This window comes from Myiozetetes cayanensis, unplaced genomic scaffold (assembly GCF_022539395.1).
Source record: "Myiozetetes cayanensis isolate MyiCay16 unplaced genomic scaffold, myiCay2020 scf1, whole genome shotgun sequence".
Classification (NCBI taxonomy): Eukaryota; Metazoa; Chordata; class Aves; order Passeriformes; family Tyrannidae; genus Myiozetetes; species Myiozetetes cayanensis.
Window position 1 is genome coordinate 108,796,559 of NW_026086604.1, and position 23,511 is coordinate 108,820,069.

Below are 23,511 nucleotides of genomic sequence, written 5' to 3' on the forward strand. Positions count from 1 at the left end.
AAGAAAATTATGTTTGTGATTATTAATTCAAGTGTTGGGGTTTGTATCTAGAAAGGAGAAAGACAGAGGAAGAAAAGATATGGCTTGTATTGAGAGGGTGGGCATCTCTGCCTTGGAAAGGACAGACTGAAGAGGATAGAGGTGTCTAGGGTGAAATAGAGGTGTCAAAGTTCAAGTTGTTACACCAGCTGCTGGGAGCAAGGGAACCCCTTGGGATAGAAGCCTATTGGGACACCCATGTTGTGCTGCCCTAGCAGGTTCACCCTCTCCCATGGGCTTGGGTTGCCACAACATGGGTGGACTGTCGATGGCTGTTTTCACATGGAGCTGAAGTTCTGTTATTTCCAAAGGCTGGTGGAGGATGGAGGCTGAGACTCTCGGTGATGCAGAGTGTTGAACTCTTTTGGGGGGAGCATGCTACGAAACAGTTGATTCTCTAATAACACAGCAAATGTCTTGGACACAGGGCATGGGTGGTAAGAATTTTTTCTGGCTGAAGATGGGAGAGCTTTAAAAATAGCCCTTAGAAATTAAAAAAAAATTTAAAGAAAACCGTAACTCATTTTACTCATAATAGTCCATGTCCTGTAAAAACAACACTGCAGTTCAACAAGCAATTCAGAATTTCTAGCGTGTATTAAGATGTAAGTTGGAGGAATGAGTAATCACCTCAAAGACTTAGTATCTCTTTGTCCCTTCCTCCATATACTTGTGTTTGAGTCATGACAACAAGGAGGATACAATAGGTATTTATGGGAAGTATAAAGCCCGTGAGCTCGGGGAACGTGTGGTTTCTCTGCAGATGTTATTGTTTTCTCTGGCGTCTTAAACACTGCTTATAAAGGATTACTCTCCCTTCAGGATGTGACCTCTCTGCCTTTTGTCTTGAGTCAGACAAATGGTGACAAAAGCATCCCAGCAACATTAATTTACTCTAATTACTGGACTGGGGATGTGCAGCTTCTTCAGCATATTTATAAAAAAAATCAGTGCATTCTGTAAGTGACTTGGGTGGGCTTATTTCCATGTGAACAATGAGGAAAACCTGAGATGCAAGAGTCTGTTCCCACACACAGTGCACTGAAAGAAATCACCCACATCCGGCTTTTTCTCCAAATTAGGGGCTTGTAGCTTGTCCCCTCTAGGGACACTGACTAGGGAAGTGGGGCATGGGCATGTCACGCTTCAAAATCAGATGCAAAACTCAGTTTTGCAGATTATCTGTTTCTCTGCATCTTCTGGGTCCCAGCTCCAGACCCGCAGCACTGAGCAGGAGCCCATTCTGCTTGATCCCTGGAGACTTAATTTCCCATCTCTTTCACAGCTGCTGCAAAGGAAGAGTGAAGTATCAGTGTCAGCCTACAGACTGTTTCTTAGTAAAGCATTGAGACCCATTACCAAGATATAGGAGATAGTGGGATAGGGAGGGAAGAGAAATTTGAGGGCTTTCTGAGCAGCTCATTTGTAATCAGTACTTGGTAGGCAGTGATTTATCTGGGCAGGGTTTGGGTCTCAGAAATTCATTCAAGCTTATAATTATCTTGGCAGATGTGGAAAGTCATATTCATAGCCACTCAAACCTATTAGAGACTCACATTTTTCTAAAAGGAAGGAAAAAAAACCCTTCAGCGTTACTTTCTTAGAGGCAGAATAGCTTTCTGTTCCTTGTCAGCTCTTTGAAATCTGTCCCCTTTCCACCGCCTGTCTTTAGCTCCCAAGGGAGAAATGAATGCAGATCCACTGGGACAGAACAGGAAAAAAAAAAAAAAGTATTTCTGGGGAAAAAAAAAAAAAAGATCAGCCTATTTTCATCCTTCTGCAACAGGTATTTCTGTATGAGGAAAAGCAAGTGGAAAGGTGAGTCAGTCTGTGAAATGAAGGCAGAGTTATACCAGAAGATTTTGCTAATGCCTACACTGGTGGCATCTTGGGGAGCACAGAGGTCCCTGTGCTGCTGTGGGTACAATGGCACCCATGGCCTTCTTTCTCTCCATTGGTTTACCTTGGCCTGATCCTGCTCTTACCTCAGGGGAAGGTCTCAGCTCTCCTACTTCAAAGTAATTGCACCTGGCTAAGCTGGATCTGCCTGGAGATACCAGCAAATTGAGCCACCCTCGCTGCTGCCCTGTGCCTGGCAACAGGGAGAGAACACCTTTTCCTCTTGCCTAAGTGCAAGGTGAGAGGGAGCAAGCTCAGGACATCTCCTGAATTGGGCACCATAGATAACTGGCCTGATACCCTGCTGTGAGACACGGCTGTTTTGGAGGCTTGGATCTTGCCTGTAAGCTGAATGCAGTACCACCTCCCCGCTCTCCTTTGTCTCCAGTTGCTGCCTACACCTTATGGGAGTTTCTTGCAGTGGAGATCATCCCTGGCATCTGATTGAAGGACTGGCCTCAGCTAAAATCATGGAAACATCAGGGACATCTCTGAGTAAGCAGTAGAATGGCTGTGAGAATGTGAACAGAGGTGGTCAGGTGATGGAAAAGGAAAAAGAGAGAAGAAAAGCAGTTTCCAATATTCAGGTAATCACTAATTTTCCAGAATGCAGTAGCAGGGATGCTACCGATGGGATCTAGGGCTGCACTGATGAGCCTAGGACTACCCAGCTCAGGTACAACATAGACACAGCCCTATGGTTTTGGTGGATTCTCCTTAGGAAACTAGCTCATAATGCACTTGGTTCTCAGGTTTTACTGCATTTTTAATCTGACTTTTGCACTGGGAACATCAATAATAAAATTCTCCAGGGGAATGAGGGGGGAAATAAAACCAAAATTTCAAAATGCCAAGATTGGAGCATTTGTTTCAAGGCTCACTGGATTTATCTTACCAGTTTGGCCACCAATCCCTTAAGTCTGCCTCCCGCAGCAGCCATCCAGGCTTGTTCCTGATGTCAAATTCCTCAAATGTCAGGCGTGCATTTTGAACAGTGATTTGTATGGAGAGGCAATCCAGAGAGACCAGCCAGAGTGCTTGGCCTGTCAGTCAAGGCTCACAACGCCGCTGCACTGAGGGAATCATTTCGACATAAAATTGCATATAAATTGAATCTTTTCAAAATTAAGAGAGGGAGACGAAAACAAACACTTCCAAAATGAGGTGCCACCATTGAGCCATGATGCACGGGGTTCAGCGCTGCAGATCCCTCCTCTGGCACTTGGCTGCTGCCTGCCCAACAGAGGAGATCTCAGTCCATCTTTGTGCCAAGGCTAATACTGGGTTATCGTTAATTACCTATTATTACTATTTCTAATATAATTGGTAATATTAGGTCATTATCTGCCCTGGGGGACTGACCTCAAGGAAAATGTTTTAGTATGTTCAACACTGCAGTGGCCAGGACAGATGAGGCTGGCGATGGCAGCAAGGAGAGGATGCAGGGCTTGGTTTCTATATCCCTCCCTCACACCCAAGTGTGGAGTGGAGCAGAGTGTGCTGAAGCCAAAATTAGACTCACTGCTTTTGTGCATAACCTTCAATCCACTTCTTTTCTTAGCTATACTTTTGAGAAGCAACAGAAGGGGTAGGGAGATGTACCACGTTAAAGATAAGGTGCAGTCAAGGAACCAAGGGGATTTGGAGGCACTGGGACACTGGGAGTGGCAGGAGACTACACTAAGCAGAACATTGAGTTGCCATCACTGCTTACGCTCACCGTGTCCCATAACCTTGGGAAATGTCACTGCAGGACTGTGCATGGTCAGTGAGTTAGAATGGATCTTGGGGGCATAGAAACCTCCTCCTGGGCTCTGCCACTGCCCTCCCATGCTGCCTCGGTCAAGTGACTTGGTCCAGTTTCCTTCAGCCCCGTCCTCTTTTTTTCAGATCATCATATCTTCAATATCCCTCACAATAGCCTGCATTGTGCCTTTGTCAGATTTTTTAAAAGTACAGATATCAGTAAGGAACAATGCTGATCAACCGGGTTTGTTTTGTGGTTTCCTAGAGAGGTACTTCCACAGACTGGTGAGCTGGAAAACTCCCACCCCTGACACAGAGGGTTTCCTCCTGTCCCCAAGACAGGCTGGTGGGGACCGAAGCAGTTGGTGGCTTCACCTGCTCCAGTGAGGAACTGATGGGTTTTGCTTGGCCATAGCCCAGGGTTGGAAGAGGAAAGTTATATGAAAAAAAAAGCTTTGCAGTCTGGCAGCTGCCTGTGTACCCTGCCTGGCCGTGGAGGGCTGGTGAAACACACTGCTTTCCAAAGCCATGCCTTCAGACCCTCTTCTCCCGGAGGCTTGAGGAAATGGTATTTAGGATGCACCCTACACCCAGGTGCTGAAGGAGGAGCTGCACTAGCTGGGCACTGCAGGGCTCACTGTGCTGCACTCCTGACACGTGGTGCTGGTGGGTGTGAGGGTCTTCTTCCTCTGGACCTCCTGGGTCCCCCCTCTCCTGCCTGCCTGCAGACGCTGTGTGCCCCAGAAAAACAAGAGCATCTTAAAAATGGTTTTAGCACATTCTTATCTGCCTTTTAGGCAGATAAGAAATCTCCCAGAGCTGCATCAGCTTCAGATACTGATGTAGCCCTTTGCTGGGCTGTTACTGAAAGGCAAAGCAATATTAATAAAAACCTGCAAAAGGCATTTTCTCAGGCACCTGGAAGAAGACCTGTGGTTCACCTTCCTGGCTCTTGGGTCATCATGGTCCCTGGGGCTCTGCCAGTCCCTCTGCTTGTCTGGCATCAGGGTCACTGGGAACAAATAGGTTTGGGAGGAGCACATGTGTCTTCATCTCCTCCTTTACCTGTGCCTCCTGGCTCAAGTTTGCTCTCGGTGTAAAAAAAAAAAAAAAAGGAGAAAGAAAAAAAGCTGCAAGAAGGGCTTTTATTGTGAAAAAGAGACTCTCCAAATGCTTGTTCCCCCCTTCCCAGCCTCTCCACTCCCCTCCCCACAGGGAGGTGGGTCTGGGATGAGGCAGAGTTTGAAAACTCACAGCTGAAGTTTGAAGGGTGTCCTCCCATCCAGGGCGAACCAGAGGCACGCGCTGGCGTGTCGTGACAGGACCCCAGCAACCCCTTTGCGCGGAGTCGGGAGTAGGGATTGCAGAGATCCCGGAGGGGCACCCCTGGGTGGCAGTGATTAATGGCTTGCGGAGAGGAAGCGGGCTGATTAGTTGCAGCAGATTTTTGTTTATTATTCTTATTATTGCTATTTTTAAAATTTTTGTATCCTGTATTGATTCCTGGTGTTGCGTGGAAGTGCCACAGGCGGAAGGCACCCTGCTCGGGAGGTGACCGTGTGCTGTGCTGCCCGCAGGCAGTGAAGCAGATGAAGAGGAGCGCGTCGGCTCGTGCTGCGAGACATGGTAGGATTTGGGGGTTTCCTTGCTGGCAGTGGGAAGCAACGCTGGGTCTGCTCAGGGACACCAACCCCACGGGATGAGGTGCTACGGCGTATCCTGTCTGTCTCCATCGTGGGGGCAAGGCGAGCGGGACCACTTGGAGTGTTGGGTCATGGTGAGGCGAGCAAGGCAGGGAACCGCTCCAGCACGTGTCTGTCGTTGAAAGCATTAGGGATGGACCAAGCAGATTGTAAGGATGCCCGTAAAGACAGTGCCTGGGGCTGCTGTGGCTGAAGGCACTGCTGTCAACCTGGGAGGTGATCATGCTTTCTCAGCCAAAACCCACCTCTTTTGAGTGCCCAGGTGGCACTGCTTCAGGCAGGCAAAGAGCATGGGGTGAAGGCAGTGAAGTGCAGAAAGACTCAGAGATTACAAAGAGCCCCTGTGTGCTTTCCTTTTGGTCCCCACAAAGCACACTGCTTTCATCAAAAAGCTACGAAAGTGGACGGTTTGGCAAGGGGAAACTTCGTGTCCCTCCCAAGAAATGTTGTATTTCCCTGGTATTAGAAGATTTATCCACATTTGTAGCACGTTCCAAACCTTAAGGTGGTGTTTCATGTCATCTAGTTTTAGTGCTCCAATTTGGAACATCCCTCAGTAACCAGTTTCCCGACCCATCAGAGCAAAGCACGCACCAGCTGAGCTAAGATGGGCCCCCCCTCTCCCTATTACCACTGTCCCACTAGGGGACAGCCGGGGTGTCACGCTGGGGGGTTTGAACTGGGGTGGGGGGCTCCGTTTCTGCTTTGCCACCTCAGCACTTGCAAAGCTCGTGTTGGGCAGGGATTGCAAAACTATTGTGATAGATGAGCTGAGGAGGTGCCTGGTGCTGCTGCCAGAAACTGGTCATTTGTGTTGCTGAAATGTTTTTGTGTCCTTGAGGGTGTGCTGATGTCTCAGAGCATCTCTGAGAGCAGTGAGGCTGTGCCACACTTCACCAGACCGTGTGAGAGTGTTTGTGTAGGGGGGACAGTGGTGTCATGCTTTATACTTTCCATCCTACAGTTTGCATAGGCTGTTTTGAGTTTCTTAATTAATGAACTTCAGGAGCAGGAAAAATAGACAAGGCTGGGGCTTGTGTCACCCATTTTGCGGTTGGAGATAACTCCTCCCTGTCAAAGGGGAAAGCAAGGCAGCTCTCCCCACACCAGCCTTTTGTCTGCAGTAACACTTTTCTGTACGAGCCTTCACTATGAAGCCTTTCAAAGCAAGCATAGCCTGTGCCAGATACCTCGTGTGGTCCCCCATGTGAGAGCGGGGTATTCACTTTTTGCCAGGATTTCCATTTTGCCTTGGCAAGGGAAGGTCTGCTTCTGCAGTCCTTTCCCCCTCCTGAGCTCCTGCCTTGATTGCTTTGATTTTGTCTGTAATCTGGGTTTGCTCTGGGCACCTGTAGACAGGGCAGTGACAGTCATGAGGAACAAATCCAGGCTGTGCCCTAAGCTAATTGTCCTGTTGCTTCATTTGTAGCAAAACCCCAAGCAAAATGCTCAAGATGATTTTTGACTTCTTTCACAATCACCAGGAGGGTGACCCCTCGCAGAAAGCCAGAGGGATGCCAGCTGTGAGCTTCCCATGTGTTAGTATGGAGAGCACGCTTGCAGCCGGCTGCTTGTTGGATCCGGCCGCCGTACATGCCCGACCTGCTGCAGCAGTGAGTGCTGGGGGATGACTGCATTACAGAAACATCTCCTTTCTTCTGGTTTCAAAATCTGCCAGAGAGTAGTTTCCAATTGCTCTGTCATTTGCCTAGTATGAGGCAGTCTAAATACAAGGGGCTGATTACACTGTATTAATCCTCTGGTATAGGTACCAAATGCCTCAATTACCCCTTCTATTTCCAATGTTCATAACTCCAGCCTGTCTGCAGCTATTTGTCTTGCCCTGGAGGAAAAGCCCCTTTTCTGTGAGCCTGGCTGCACCAGTGCTTTTACCATGTTTGCTCTGCTCGCTCACCCTATGGGATTTGCTGGGAAAAGAAGGCGGCTGGGGGGCAGCTGCCAGCAGGCTTTACCCAGGACAGGTCTGTGGGACACAGACAACACTCAGAGCCAAGTGGCAAGCAGCTTTCTTCCCCTCTTTTTCTCTTCAAAATGTAGTGGCTTAAATGGAGTTGCCTTTCTGCAACTGACGCCAGGGCTGCTATGAACAATTCTGTTTTGAAGAAAGCCCACAGGGCTGAAAGGCCCTGCTGTCCTCCTCCTCCCTCCCCTTTGGAATCCTACGAATGCATTTTCCTGCTCTCCAGGAAGGGAAAAACCCCTGACAGCCAGCTCAGGGAAACCCAAGTTTGGGTTTCATCCACTGATGTTTTGGGCAACATCCACTGAAACCCCAACAAGGGAATCCAGTCCAGCCCCTTGCCAGCACCCCAAAGCTGGTTTTGCAAGCTCTTACTGGGCACCAAGCAAGCATTCCCATTTCCTGGTGCTGGTCCACTTGTTAGAAATGGAAACTGAAAATAAGTGGATCAAAACATTCTCTCTCCAAAATACAGAAGTAACATGACCCCCAGTAAAATAAATAAAACTGGACCGAGTGCCAAAAATGCGTGAGAGAGTTTTAGCAGCTTTCCAGGTACTCATCAGCAGGATTGGTAAACTCATCAAGAGAAAGAGGAAATAAAACTTGATTTTGTTTTAATGTATTTGTCCCCATATTAAATACAACCCAGAACACACTGTAAAAGAGACATGGCTTTCTGGCACTTCTGCTCTTTGCCACTGTTCTGTGTGGAGGAGCCGAAGCAGTGCAGCCCCGCTGGGGCTGCCAAGCCAGAGCTGGTGAGCAGCCCAAAAGTGCAGCAAGAGAAGCTACTGGGGTGAGGTGAGTTGTGAGGAAGGGAGTCCACGGCTCACAGAGTCCAGCTCTTACATCCTCGGGTTTGGGAGTCTCATAGGAATCATCAGTGTGAGCTACCGGCTGCGGCTGGAACTGAAGTGCTGAGGAGCAGGATTCCTGAATGTTGCAGGAACAAAGCATTTTGTTCTTCACCAGAAGAAACCCAGGGGTTTTGAGGCAGTTTGTATGTGGAACTTATAGGGAAGGAGTCCCGCCTGTGGGCTGCAGGCTGCTGCCCTCCTCCAAAGCATCCCGTGTACAACCCCTCACAAACAAAGGCAAGACTGTTCAAAATGAGCGGGGCATGAGGCGCAGATGTTGCACAAAGGCAAGCCACATCTGTTTCACCAGGGAAGGGGCCCCCTTCGTGCTGGTTCAGCAGGCAGATGGGAAAGCAGCTCTGAAAACTAACGGAGCTGAGTGCAACAGGCTGGCCAGGAAACTGGGACGAGGGGAGGGGGAAAAGGGAAACCTGGCGGGATCCTGCACGGCAATGGTGGAGTAAGGAATCAACAGTCACCCACACCCACTCCTCTCCCTCCTTGATGTCCCTGGCAGGATTTCAAGGTTGTGCTACTCACATGTGGGTGTGAGGGTTAGAGGAACGAGCAGAGGGAGAGGAGGAAAGATGAGGAGGACCTCCCCTGTCCCATGGGGTGAGCAGGACAGTCTTGCACTCAGGGCTGCCCAGGCCCTTCTTGGCTCCTGTGAACATGAAGTGCTGTTTCAAGTCCTCAGTGACCTGGATGATTTGGGTGCAGGTTGATGTCGCTTTCAGTGGTGAAAAGTAATGGAGATATTTGCACATGTAATAGCAGCAGACCTGTGCATCTCGGTGATGTGTCCTGAAAGACAAACAATCTCTTGGGAGATGTATCTCAACGAAGCAGAAGATCCAGCTAAGTGCAAAAATCTGTAATAAAATCACTGAGTCTGAATGTAAATAGAAGAAGGATGAGGCATCTGAAAGCTTTTAGTTTGCTTACTTTAAGCAAAAGAAGTATGGCATCCTGGAGACTGTTTATTTTTGTGGTGCTTTGTGTTGACTTCTGGGATTAAACTGGAGGGTCCTAAGCTGCACTGTACATAGCATGGGGATGAAAAGTGCCCTGTCCATCCCTGAGTATTAACTCCCTGCAAGCTGAGATTTACACAGGGAGAGTGAGAATTATGACTCTTTCCTTTTGCTCAGTGAAAATCACATGATTTATGAGTAAGGATGGTGCCATCACAGGAAAAGCAAGTTCTTGTGGGTACTCTGCAGGGCTTTAGTCCAGCCCACTGCAGGATGAGATGTGTGTCCTCTCTGGGTAACCCCAAGCAGCAGTCCTGACCTTCACTGCATCAGCTGCACCCCGTGGTGGGGTGTCCTCCAGCCAGGTGCTGGCCATCTACTTACTTCATGGTGTCTGTCCTCTGTCTCCTGCCCCAGATCTTCCTTCTTCAGAGATGTTGAACAGGACATTTGGGATGCTGGGAGCCTTGTGACTCTTGTAAGCTATTGCTGGGTGGGGGGTTTACAAGCCCGTGTTTCTGCTGTACTTGTTTAGTCTGTAACTCAACTGTGACCAGTCAGTGCAATAAGAATGGCACTGTTACATACAAATGCTGGAATTTTCTCATTATTTGGAGCAGTTTCCAGCACTGGCTGAAGACTTTGTTTAAAATGGTCCTTTGGATGATGGGGTATGTGAGAGGGGACTGTGCTCTGCCTGTGGCTATGCAGAGAAGCACGTCCAGGGTAAAGGGCTTCCAAATAGCAGAAAGAGTCAGGCTGGGTGGGGAGCTTAGAGCAAGAAATAGGACCTCTGACCCGGGGGAAGCAAAAAGCTCAAGGGCCTGATGCAGGGCCTGGAGCCAAAGATGTGCCAGAGGCTGTGGAGCTTGAGGGTTTCAAGTTTTTTATAATTTGCTGCCTCAAGGCTCTAGTGATAACTGGGAAGAGCTGTTAAGGCAGCATTATTCGACAACTTAAAGGCAGCATGTTGGAACCATCCCTTTCAAGTCAGTGCTCAGACCAAATGATACCAACACTGTTCATCCCTTTATACTGCTGCTGAAATGTTGCCCTTTGTTAGTGCAAAGCATGCTTGTCTTGCAGTTAGGCTATAAATTACCCTCTGGAGGCAGAAACTTTGCAGACTGCCCAAAATTTAGCAAAGCACAGTGTGTTTTAAAGTTTGTCCCAGGCAATTTAACTTGGTCAGTCTCTGGTTTGGTTTTGGACATGCTGATGGGAAGGTTTGTGTGCCAGCTATGAAGACTTTGCTGACTCTGCAGGGAAGGACCCAGCATCATGTGATGATGTGCCACATTTCCATCTCCCCAGCCTCAGCTGACCCAGCATCAGTTTTGACTTCCTCTCTTAGGGTTTGGGGGAGCACAGTCACCCTTCCCACGTTCTCAGTGCCTGAACTGAGCTTCCCAAGCCACTTGTGAGAAGCAATGTGTGGGACTGTGTCTGCAGGAGCATCTTAAGCAGACAGGCATGGCCTGTCTCATCCCTGCCCTGACACCATGAAGGGTGGCCTTCATAGGATGCTGAAATGCAGTAGGGTCATGATCCTTCACCCTTGAAGGGCATTTTGGAGGAAAAAAACCCTGCATCGCTGGTGGAAACAACCCCAGACACAGAGCTGGTGCAGGTCTGCTAGGAATTACAACCACTTTGATGGATTGTGAGGCCAGGTGGGGGGCTATATGTTCTTTGTGCCCCATGGTGATGGAGGTGCTGGTGGGTGGCGGTGGGATCTAGAGCTGTACCTTTGTGCTGGGTACACAGCCAGAGCTACCCTGGGGACTGGCAATCATCATTTAATGGATGTCTTTAGTAAATTCCCACTCTGAGAGCCATCCATCTTCCCTGAGCATGATAATATAGGAAGGCACTTAGGCACTTGAATGATGAGCGATGGATGCTGCCAAGGATTTCCTTCTCCTCAGACTTGCCCAGAATCACTCTGGGGGTGGAGGGGTTTTGTCTCCTTCTGTGTCCTCAGCACTATTACGGGTCCCCAGGAGTGAGCTTAGCCCGTGTGCCATATGCCATGCCCTTAACCAAAAATCTTCCTTCACAATGCAAAAAGGAAGAGCTGTTCCCTTCCCAGGTCCCACTGACATGCTCGCTCTCCCCAAAACACCAGCAGCTTCTGCAAGCACCACGTGTGGGTGCAAGGCTTGGGAGACGTTCCCAGAGGTGGGGGGCAGCCAAAGGAGGTTTCCCACTTGTTTTCAAGCAGTCTTTGTTAAAATTGGTCACGGCAGGCTGCATCTCCTGCTGCCCAGGCGGTTTTGCGGTTCATTGGGCGGGCAGCAAGCACGGTGCTGGGAGGGTGAGGGTAAGCACAGCTCTTCGTGTTGCACCCCCTGTGCAAAGTACACCCCGCTCAGTGTGAATCCAGATAAATGCACATACCTGCTTTTAACCTGCTCATCAGCAGGTTGCCTTTGGCAAAGTCCTCTGAGCTTGGGAGCCTAGGGCGGGCTGGTAGCCAAGAGGGACATGGCCATGGCTGAGCCATCCTGGCTTCTTTGGGCACCTCTTTGGTACGGTGGCGTTTACTGCCGGAGGGGTCTGGCAGTGACAGTGCAAGGGCAGGAGCACTCTTTTAAATGCCAGAGGAAAGCAGGGACTGATTCCGTTTTCAACAGCCACGTATGTCCGTGGCATCTCTCTTGTCTCAGGGCTGTTTCTTGCATTCTTGGATAATGAAGTTTGGGGGTTGTTTTTCTTTTCTTTCAAGCTTGGCAAAGCCAATTTGATGCATTTTGAAAAGAAATTGAAAACAGGCTTCTCTGCTTCAAATTCTGCCAAGGTTCAACCATCCTGGGAATACAACGTCAAGGATAGCCCTCCCCCTTGCAACCACACTTAGAAAGTTTTATCTGCAAGCATCAAAGCTGCACAGCTCTCCAGTGTGCCCTCAGAGCCTGGGCTGTGCTGTATGTCCCTCTGATGAGTGAGAGTATATATTATTTACTTATTGGCATCCTCGAACAAGCAGTACCTCTCTTAAGCCTTTTTATGGGTTTTGCCTGCTGGGAAAAGGACCTAATTTCTGGCAAAGACATGCTGTCCTGTCAGTATGTCAGCCTGGCAAAGCAAAGCTGTACGTATGGTTTGCATTTTGGGCTGAATTGAAGCCATAGCTTAAACTGCAGTGTTTTTTTACAGCATGGGCTCAGAGAAACTCTCTTTGGAAAAGTATTTACCGAGGGCTTGTAAATACAGTATTATTTCTGCAGTGTTTTATCACCTGGGTTGTTATTAAATTTGCAATATCAACCGCCAGAAATAACACAGGGAGTGTACTTGAACTTTTTTTGTTTCTTTTTGTCGTTGATGTAGCAGGGAAACCCTGAGTGGTGCTGAGGAAGGGAGCCTGTGCTGGCCCTTGCCCAGCTTCACAGCCCAGGATTTCAAGCGTGGGGTGGGAAAGCGATGAAGCTCAAACTTGTGGTGCCCAAACCCGAGCTCACTGACAGGGAAGACAAAGTGGGTTTGGACAATAACGATTCCTCAACCACTTGGACTGTAAACTGACTTGACATTAAAAACCTGGCAATCGTTGCCATCTGTTTGGCATCCTCTGTTCTCCAGCTGTGGGTTAAAAAGGATTTTTCCTGCAGTATTTTGAAGGTTCTGCAAACGGGTCCCACATGCACCCCTCCAGCATACTGGGATTTTCGGGAGCCATGCTTTTTGCATACCCAGGGACAGTGTAAGCAACCAAAGGGTTATTATCAGCTGCATAACAAAAGTAATCACCCTGAAAACCCTCTGTGTAGAAGAAGAGGGTTATGGGGGAGTTAGGTGAGAGCAGGGTGGGCTATGTCTCCCCAGAAGGGTAGGACAGGGGAGGTGCTGGGAGAAGTTGCCCAGAGAAGCACAGATTGAGAAAGGAATCAGTGGACGGATGCAGATGGAAATACTGAAATTTACAATTTTTCCTGTCTTTTGGGTTTAATAACATAGATGTTATTGCAGTTAATTCAGCATACTTTGAGGGCAGAGGGACAGATTGTGAGGCTTTTACAGTGATGACTCAAAAGGAGTATAGATATCAGAATATCAGGATCTGCCCTTTTTATGCCACAGTGTTATTTTACTGGGGTTAAACTATGATACAGACATTGCACCTCCTCTAAACCCTTGCTCAGGATGCCAGACTTGGATCTGGATCACAACCAGCCTCTTGCCAGAAGTCCTGCTGCCTCTTGGGGTGCTTGGGTGTGTTCACAGCCATTCCCTCTGCAGAAAGGCAACTGAGGCAATGATTTAGCCATGCAGTGTGATGCCTGGGACAGTTAATGCCAAGACCTGAATAACCCTGCCTGTGATCTAGGACAGGACATCCTTCACTCTGGACTAGGTCTTTTTCACTCTAGGGAGAGATAAAACAGGGGGACCCGTGGCAGGTCCTCAGGCCCTGTACCAGACAGCCCCTGGTTCCCAGCAGAGGCTGGTGTAAGCTGTGTCTGAACAAAGAATTCAGCCCAACCGATATATTTTGCTGCACTACATTGTATCTCTGGGAGAGAAGCAATTAAATGAGAGCTATAAAGCTGAATCACTCCAAGTGCACCATCAATAGCTCTTGTAAGCTTCATTAAATCTGCTCAGTCCTTGAAAGGGAGACATTAAAGGAACACTCCTATGGTCGAGGCCAGCAAGTTGGTGCCTCCTCTCATCCACCTTGGCTGATGCAGTGTCTTTGCAAGACATGTGGCTCCTCACCATGGGGCTGTCGAAGCAGCCTGACCATTGTGGGGGCACGAAACCTGGTAGATATTGGGATAGTGCTGGATCACCTTATGGAGGGGCTTGTGCACTGGGGTTGCCTGTTCTTGGGGCTGGAGTTGTGCTGGGGGTGGGTCCCTGTGGCCGGTGGGAGCCTGCGGTCCTAAAAACCCCATGGCTGGAATTGTTTCTGCTTGCCCAGCTGCCTTCTGCAAGTCATTCTGGCTGCTGGCTCTCACCTCTCCAGCTTTTTAGATCTCTTTTTTCAAGCTTTTACTCTTATAAACAGTCTCTTATCCCTTCTTTGGCAATACATTGTCCCACTGCGTCTGCCATGGATATACTTGTGCTTCCAAAATAAATAGTTGCAAAAAAATGTATCCACTTGACCGCTGCCTTGACTTCCAATGTGAGTTTGAGCCACTTGGAAATGCCTGTTGAAAGAAGAGAAACAGCGCCAATGTGCTTTTTGTGGCTCCAGCCTCCAGAAATGTGTTTTCTGCCCAAACCCCGGTGAAAAAGGCATGCCTGCAGCGTGGCCCAGGACTGGCTTGGAGGATCTCCCAGTGCTGCCCCATCACTGCCCTTCACCTCAGCCCAAAAGGGAATGTGCTGTGCTCAGGGTAGCCCCAGCACCCTATGCAGGGAATTGCTTTAGGCCAAAGGGGAGATACGAATTTAGCAATGCAGGGAGACTTGCACAGTGTTTGCTTATAACTGCCTTTCCAGCCTATATAATTTTTTAAGTTGCTCCAAAATAGAAAGTATGACTAAAAGGGGGGGTGGGGTGTGTATAAAAATGTACACCTCAAAAGTTGTTAGTACCTGTCTAAAGGCAGTTCCTTAGTGCTGGGAATCAGAAGACTTTAGGTTTCACATATAGCATAGATCATATCATAGACTCATAGAATGGTTTGGGTTGGAAGGGATCTTAAAAATACTTAGTTCTAACCCTCCTGTCACAGGCAAGGACACTTTCCACTACACCAGGTTGCTCTGAGTTCCATCCAACATGGCCTTGAACACTGCCAGGGACGGGGGATCCACAACTTCTCTGGCAACCTGTTCCAGTACCTCACCACCCTTGCAGTAAAGAATTTTTTCCTAATATCTAACTAAACCTACTCTCAGTCTAAAGCTGTTCCCCCTTGCTTTATTACTCCATGCCCTTGTAAAAAGTCCCTCTGCAGCTCTCTTGTAGCCCCCTTTAGGTTCAGGAAAGTGCTATAAGGTCTCCCCAGAGCCTTTTCTTCTCCAGGCTGAACAACATCAGTTCTCTCAGCTTGTCTCCATACAAGAGGTGCTTCAGCCCTCCAGCAGTTTGCACCCTTTTTTAAAACATAGGCAGTCACAGGTCCCAGCTGACACTTGGAACTGCCTTGCTTTTGCTGGACACAGTGATGGGCTGAGGTCCAAAGGCCTTGTCTCAGTATGCATTGAGATGTCCTGCAGGCAAGGTTGTGGGGATCCAACTTACAGGTTCAGTGTGCAACGAGGATATGAATCAGTGAGTGTGCCCAGAATAAGGTCTGAAGGATAAAAACCTCTTAGGAACTGCCAAGTGTTTATATCCAGACAGGAATTTGCCCTGGTCCTTTTTTTTTTTTTTTTTTTCCCATTTCTTGAGTCTTTAAAGCAAAATATTTGTTCATGAAGAACTCATTGCCCATGAAGCGATCCTGTGCATCAGCACTGCAGACATGGCAGCCTCTGTGGCGGGTCAGCCCTTGCTCTGACTGCAGATAATTTCTGTCACAAATCATGGCACCAGCCACACCCCTCCTGCTACAGTGCCCTGAAGGCAGTGAGTGCTTGGGGAACATCTTTCCTGGCAATCAACACAAGCAGAAGGGCTGCTCCTCCAAAGCAAAGGCTATGGAGAACTCTCCTGGACTAACACTGTAGTACCGCTCTGCCTTTCTCTCCCTGCAGGCCCAGCGAGTGTGGCGAAGGTTGGGGATGAAGCTCTCAGCCCCAGCGGCCGTCGGGATGCTGCTGGCCCTGGCCCTGCTGGCACTCCTCCACCTGCCCCCACCGCCGGACCACTCCCTTCTCCCACTGCCGGCCTCGTCCTCCCCAGATCCCCTGTGGGAGGTGGCTGACCCACTATCTGGAGGACCAGCCCGCAGAGAAAGGCTCCCTGTACCCCTCACTCGCTCAAGGCGGGACCAGACCCCTGGCTGGGGCAGGAGGCGGCGCCGGGGTGTGGAGAGGAAAACTCCCCCTTGGCTCTCTGAGGATGACCTCCGGAAGATGCAGCTGCTGGCCGGTGGGCAGGTGGTCTCCAAGACCCGCATACCTGCCCATGGGCAAGTCATGCGAGTGGGGCTGCGGGCCTTGGGGGATGCCAAGGGGAGTGCCTTGCCAGCCAGCCCAGAGAGGACTGCCAGGATGGGCACTGTGGGCTCATCAAGCGCCCCGGGGACCTCTATGAGGTGCTGGCCTTCCACCTGGACAGGGTGCTGGGGCTGAACCGCAGCCTGCCCGCTGTGGCCCGGCGCTTCACCAGCCACCTCCTGCCCTACAGCTACACCGATGGCTCCCTGCGCCCCATCATCTGGTGGGCTCCTGACCTCCAGCACCTGGAGGATGCCAACAATGACCAGAACTCCTGTGCCTTGGGATGGCTGCAGTACCAGGAGATGCTGCAGTCTCGCAGATCAACGTTGGTGGCCGTGGATGCCCCCTGCTCCAGTATCCCACACGGCGAGTGGAGCCGTCTGGCCCTCTTTGACTTTCTTCTCCAGGTAGGGCTGCAGTGATGGAGACCACCCATCCCACCAGACATGCCACCTGGGTCCCCCTGCGTCTGAGCCTTTATTGCCTGGCCATGGACTCCTTCTCCTCTGCGGGGTCACATAGGCTGTGGTTTCTTGGGATGTATTTTCACTCATCAGCTAACGTTGAGCAGCAGAGCTTTGTGCAGAAGCACTTTGGCCCGAGTATGGTCCGTGCTTGGGACTTGCAGGGGAAACACAGGCAGGTTTTGGATGTGGTGAGTCTGCTCTCATGTGGGTGAGCTTTCTGCCATTGTGGCTTCACTGGATTCCCTTTGTGCAGATGACAGCAGCAGCTTGGGGCATTCCTAGGGACATCCCTAGGCCATCCCTAGGGACCAGCAGAATTTTCTGCATCAGCCCCGTCAGAGCCAACTCCAGGGATGCGCTGCTGGCACTAGAAAAAAGGAGCCCTGCCCCTTTGAACAGCACTGATTTCCTCCTCCTCTGCATTAGTAATACTTAATCTCCCATCTGGAAAATCATACCCTGCTGCTACAAGGGATTACAACAGAATCCCAGAGAGTTATCAGTTCTTGGAGGGCAGCTGTAAGGAGGCAAAAGTGATTTTTATGGAGAAAAAATAGCCTGTTTAGGAACCTTGGGGCTGGAGCTTTGGTTATCAGACAACGGGAAACTGCCTGAAAGGGCAAGTATTAAAGTAAAAAAAGAAAGAAGTGAAGAAAGAAAAAACACAAACTAAATGTGTTCTCATTTTTCTCTCTCTCTTTGTTTTTGTTGTTGGGTGGGGTTTTTTTCACAAATCCTGACCATTAATCTTTATAACCTTGAACTAGGACTGGCAGAGGCAGAGCAGTCCTGGCTGGGCTTGGAAATATTTTAGCTGAAACAGCCAGAGAAATGAGAAGATTAACCAACCTTCTTCCCTTCCCCAGGCCAAAATGCTGCTGAGTGTAGTGGAAAGGCTGAGTTTCCAGGAGAAAGTATCTGGTTCTAAAGAGAGTTTCCCTTGAAGTGCTGGAGCAGTGCAGTGATAAATCCAAGGTTTTCCTCAATAATTCCTATGGGATCCTCCCATGCAGAAAAGTCATATAAAGGTAAAGAGTCTGCAGGATATTGTAGAAGTGAAATAGCATTGTTCTGAAATGGCTTTAGCCTCTCACAGCCCTTGCTGGGGAAGGAGAGGCTGTGAGATTTGAGACCTATTGTAAATTGGCATTAGAATCTTGGTAGTTTTCCTCAATTACCCTTAAAATTGGGCTTCTTCTATGTTGATATCTCTTGGTGTTTGCCATAAGAGAACCCCCCTCTACATACAGAATTTTACTGGGGGCAAAATGCCAAGCCTGGTAGAAATGGTAGAGCTGCTGCTGGCTTTGTCCTGTGCTTTAAAGAGGGTCAAAACCAAATCGCCTCTGAAGCCCTGCAGCCACAACCCTTCTCTGGAGTGCTCCCTTCTGAACTGGAGAGAAGCAAGGAAATTTTCCCTAGATGAAACCATCCCAGGCTGAATCATGACTGGAAAGACCTACCAAACCCAAGGGGATGCCCTGGGTTTGTCCACAGGACCAAAGAAGGGCTGAAGGTGAGCTGCTCACGGGGTTTGAGCTTGGACAGGAGTAGGTGTGGCTCTTGTGTTCCAGCAATAGGACCTAATGTCCCATGCATTAGAGCCATTGTCTTCTTGTCTCTAGCAAGAAGAAATTGATATAAAGAATCAGGAGAGGGCCAGGGGGAAAGAGGGCTTGTCAGCATGTCAGTGGCACTCTCAACATCTCCACAGCCATCTGGTCCCTCTCCTGGGGCTCCATTTGGACACCAGGTCTGCCTTCACCTCGCACCTCTGCATGTCCAGCACCAATCCACACTGGTTTCACAGGTGCTTGTGGGCAGGTGAGTAGAGCTCTGAGCCCCTGTAATGTCTCTGTAAGTCATCTGAGGTTGTCTTCACCTTCTGTACAGCCTGGAAGACAACATAGCAGGTGAGAGAAACTGGCACACTTTCCAGTAGGCAGACACGGGAGATGTGTGGAGGAAATGTAATATTTTCTTCAATTTCAATGAGTTTTGTGTCAAAATGCTCAAGTACTTTTCACTGGAGTGCCTCTCAATGGAGAAATGCTGATCGAAGTGTTTCGTTAAAACTCAGGAAACAGAGAGGTTTGTTAAGGGGCTCCAGTGGGGGACTAATCCTGCTTTGCAAAGGGTTACAAGTGGAAAGGGTTCCCTTCCCTTCGGAAAGAGTTACAAATGGCCGTGGAAATCACAGTTTGTGTGTCCTGCAACCTCTTCTCCACTGTTTGGTCAGTATTGGGGTTCAGGCTGAACTCTCTCTCAAAGCATAGCCTGTGCCTGACAAGTTGTGCTAATTATCAGGGTGAAAGGAATAGGCAGCCACTGTGGGTCACTTGGCTTCTGTTTAGTCATCACTCGTAGATCACTCCAGGCTTCCCTGAGACCTCTTGGGTCTTACCTTACTCCATCCAGCCTTCCTGGTGGCTCTAGGAGCCTCATTGCACCCCAAGCCCTGCCTCCTGGGTTGGCACCAGCAACACCAAGTGAGTCAGTCGGACATCTTCATGCTTCAACCAGAAAATATATTTATTTTATGTATATTTAGATATGCAAACAGGCCTCTGGAGCCGGAGGTGGTGAGGCAGCTCCCCTACACTGTTGTGGCAACACGCAACACGTGGGAAGGACTGCTGACAGGCAAGGAGGCCCTGTCTGCCCCACAAACCACCACAGAGGCTATGTCAGCTGCTTCTGACAAAGCTGAGGAAGCTTCATGAATACCAAAGCAGGCTTACTGAATTCAGGTCTGACAGAGATTTATGTCTTTTAAAAGTCCTTCGTTCCTCTGAGGGTGTGGTTGAAACACTGGAATTTGCCAAGGAGCAGTGGGGTTTCTGCAGGGAATTAGGATGGGAAGCAGGAGGTTTGACAGGCTTGACAACACAAAGCCTTAGCAGCACCTGCAAATAATTAACCAGAAATGTAGCTAAAACAAGTCACTGTGGCCCAACTTAAATGTCAGGCATGCTCTGTGAATGCACACATCGCTTTTTCCCTTGCTGATACTTTTCCATTCATCTTTCCATTGAGAGCTGCTCATGTTACCATAGGGATGGATGAAAGAGTGTGTATGTCGCAGGAGCCAGATGAAACCACCATCCAGAATACCAAGACTTGGAAAAAAATTATCTTTCTGAGGATTCAAACCCTAGGTTTCCTTGGGTGCTTTTCTCGTTTTTCTTTTTGTGTTTGTTTTCGTTTTGTTGGGTTTTTTTACATTCATGGCCGTGTGTGTCTTCTCTTGGTTTCAGCTGGAAACACAACCTGTTCACTCTGTGAAAATACAGAGTGTGGAGGTACCAGGCACAGAATGTACCTGAACTCCATCAGGAAAGCATGTCACCATCACCTTTGTCATCACCTTCTTCAAGACAGAGGAATTTTGCAAGCCAGCTCAGCTTCTTTGTTCTTCCCTGCCTCTCACTCACTCACCGATGTATGCCATCTTTTCCCATTTCACGTCTACTGAGGATTTCTAGAAATGTTTTATTTTCCTCTGAGCAAGAAAAGTTTACAACAGGACCTTCCCATCCTGGGCATACGTCCCTGCTGAGGTTCCCAAATGTCTCCTGCAGGTTCATGACCGCCTGGACCGCTACTGCTGTGGGTTTCAGCCTGATCCCTATGAGCCCTGCGTGGAGGAGATGCTCCATGAGAAGTGCCGGAACCCAGAAGAGCTGGTCCTGGTCCACATCCTGGTATGTCCCCCTCTCCAGAGGCTACTCTGGGCTAAGATGAAGGTAGTTGGGAGGTGCTGGGAGGCACTAGCAGGGCTGAGGTGGTAGCAAAGAGAACTCAGGTCCCATGGTGACATTGGGTCCATGGTGGGAGGTGTGCCCGGCATGGAGGGACCTGGACTTGGGTCATCTGCTGTCCTCCAGATACTCTCAGGCCTTCTCACTGCATTAAAAAGCAGCCTACACCCACAAACAGGTGTCTCTCTGCAGTGAGTGAACTTCTCCTTCCCATCCTGCTGGCAGGTCCGGAGGAGCGCGCCATCCCGCCTGGTGTTCATCGACAATGCAGGCAGGCCACAGCACCCTGAGGAGAAACTCAACTTCAGGCTCCTTCAAGGCATAGACAGGTAGGAATGTGCACGTTCCTGGGGGCAAGTCCTGGGCAAGTGCTGAGCTGGCATGTGTGGGATGCCCAGCAGCCCTCTGCGCACACCTTCGTGCCACTCCTGGCCACCTCCCATCCAGAGCAGGGTGGGTGGGCAGGCTCACAGAAACATCCCATGTGCCCCTGCCATGAAACTAGCTCTTTATTCTGCTCTGAATGACTGATGGCAGGCTCCAAAGCCTACTTCCCCTCTTTAACTGGCAGCTGCACAAAAATAATGAATAATCAGGTATTTCAGCATTTCTTGCATCGTTGCCTGTGAGGCATTTTGGCATGCTATAGGCCTCCTGATTTGGAATTTGTTTGGATCTGTTTCTGGTGGAGCTATCCTCCATGCTCACCATGGGCAGAGCTTTAAGCAGGAGGCTCCTCATCCTGTGTTCCTCTGGGTGGACATGCATTTCTTCCTGAAGCACCTTTGCTCAAGTGCCCTGCTGCTTCCCTCCTCTCTGCCCAGACTTCCCCGAATAACCTCTTCCCTCCTTGTCTCTTCTTCTCCTCCTCTGCAGCTTTCCAGCGGCGGCAGTGGCCACGCTGCGGTCGGGCAGACTGCAGAGCCTGCTGCTGGAGTCACTGCGTGTGGACCGGGAGCTCTGGGACAGCCAGGGCGGTGCCGAGGGCCTGAGACCCCTGCTTCAGACCATCGACAGGCGGGCACGGATCCTGCTCCGGTACATCCAAGAGCACAACCTGACAGTGTTTGAGGACTTGCCATGCTGAACTGACCTCCAGCCAGCACAGAGTGCCTGCCTGGCAAATCCCAACAGCAACAGATGTACCTCATGCCCTCAACATGGGTGATATGAGACTGCTTGGCTCTCCACAAGGTAGAATGCTCTGGAGAAGCAGATGGGATCACAGGGAGCAGGAAAGAGGAGGAGGAGATGTCTCCTGAGACAACCCACAACTGCTTGAGAAAGGCAACAGTCATCAAGTCATGGTCTCAGCATGGATTTTCAAAGGACATCAATGAGATTTTTGGGTGCCTTCACACATACACACATGCATGCACACAGACACAAATATACACACACAGCTACTATGAAAACTGGAGGTTTGGACAATTGAACATGGACCCTGGGAAGGGTTAAAAAGCAGTGGAAGAAGTCACTGGCAGCCTTTCTGTGACTTGTACTGGGCTTTTTGATGATGCTTTCCAAAACATCCCAGGCAGAGAGGTAAGGGGAGACCAGAGAGGAACTTTCAAAGTGGATTAAGCAGGGACAAGATGCTAAAGCTGAGCTCTCTCTGGTACTCCCACGGAGGGGATCACGTGTGCTTGGGAGCAAGTGTAAGCCACTGCTTGAAGCCAGGGCTAGGCAGGACCCTGGACTGCAGCAGCACCGGGCAGCAGCTGCCTTCACACAGCCCATGGTACCATCCTTGGCGAGAGCTGTGTGCCATGTGCTGTGTGCCTTGTGCCATGCCTCAGCAGGCCTGCACTGCTGTCAGGGTGCACTCTCAATTTGAAGATTCAGATCTCTTGCTCACTCTTTCCCTTCACCAGCAGGGGATTAAAAGGCAAAACTACCACGGTTGTGTAAAGCACTCCTGACTGCTCTCTTGGGCATGACTGTGCGAAACTCTTTCCAAGGCTTGCAGAAATAAGTTTTTACAAAAATGCCAGGCTATTTCAGCAGAAGGCAACCAAGTGCAAAACACTTCCTGAGCATGCTGGCACCTCCGGCAGAGCCCATCCTACTCCTGTCATCCCTCAGGCTCTTGCTCAGCAGCCCACTGTGATGAGGCACAGCAGCATCCCAGCCAGGCAGGTCCTCAAGTGTCAGCGCTGAGAGACAACCCAAAAGCAAAAAGAACAGGAGGAAAAAAGATACAGGGATGGGCTCTATCACTCCCTACAGTGTGTTTCCCAGCTGAGGCATGCAGTCAGTGTTTGCTTGCCAGGAGCTGCCAGTTCCTGGCCTGTGAGCCAAAGGTTTACCACCAGGACAAGGCTTTTTAAAGGGGAGCTGCCCCAGGGAGCAGCCCTCCATTTTTCCCTCCCCACAGGTAGAGCCTCTGTGCTTGAGGCACCCCAAATGACTTGTGCCTTTGGAAAGCCTCAGTGGGTGTGGGCACCCATGCGGAGCTGCTGTCCCATTGCCATAGCTTTGGAGAACACGGCCACCCCATGTAGCAGGGGAAGAAAAGGCAGGTATTGGTGCCTTCCCTGCTCCATCCCTCTTAACATCATGTCACTTTGAGAGCCTGCAAGGGGATGCTTTAACACCCATGCCGATAAGCACAAGCAATTACCTTTTTTCCCCATTTTCCTCTTGCTGAAGAGAAGATGAAGTGAGGCGTGGGTGACATGAATCAACAAGCACAAGTGCTCTCAGGAAGCGTCAGCACTCAGCATTGCAGGCACATCAGCATCCAAAGTGCCATCAGCATCTTCCTGGAGTCCTGCCCTCCAATTAGCCAGGGGAAGCCTTTCCCCCAGCAGTCTCTGCACCCCATGAGTTATCATCCCATTTGCCATGCCATAGGATGGATGACTGTCACGGAAGCCCTGCTAAAACCTGAATTGTGGGGATTTATTATTGGTGGGTGAGCTTAGCTTGCAAGCATGGAGGAGAGTGAAATAACTCAACCTGTTTTCTATGAAAAGCCATGTCCAAGCATGGCTGTATAAGAGTAAAGGATACT

General features: G+C 49.7%; 1 protein-coding gene across 1 annotated transcript; it reads left to right on the top strand.

Annotated features, from left to right (window-relative positions):
* Nucleotides 1-5,177: 5,177 nt before the first annotated feature.
* Nucleotides 5,178-22,131, top strand: GASK1A (golgi associated kinase 1A). The gene is given in 6 exon segments (XM_050326927.1): nucleotides 5,178-5,310; nucleotides 15,860-16,304; nucleotides 16,307-16,674; nucleotides 20,316-20,438; nucleotides 20,721-20,824; nucleotides 21,372-22,131. Coding segments are annotated over 6 exon segments (1,254 nt in total). The 5' UTR covers nucleotides 5,178-5,307; the 3' UTR covers nucleotides 21,583-22,131.
* Nucleotides 22,132-23,511: the final 1,380 nt, after the last annotated feature.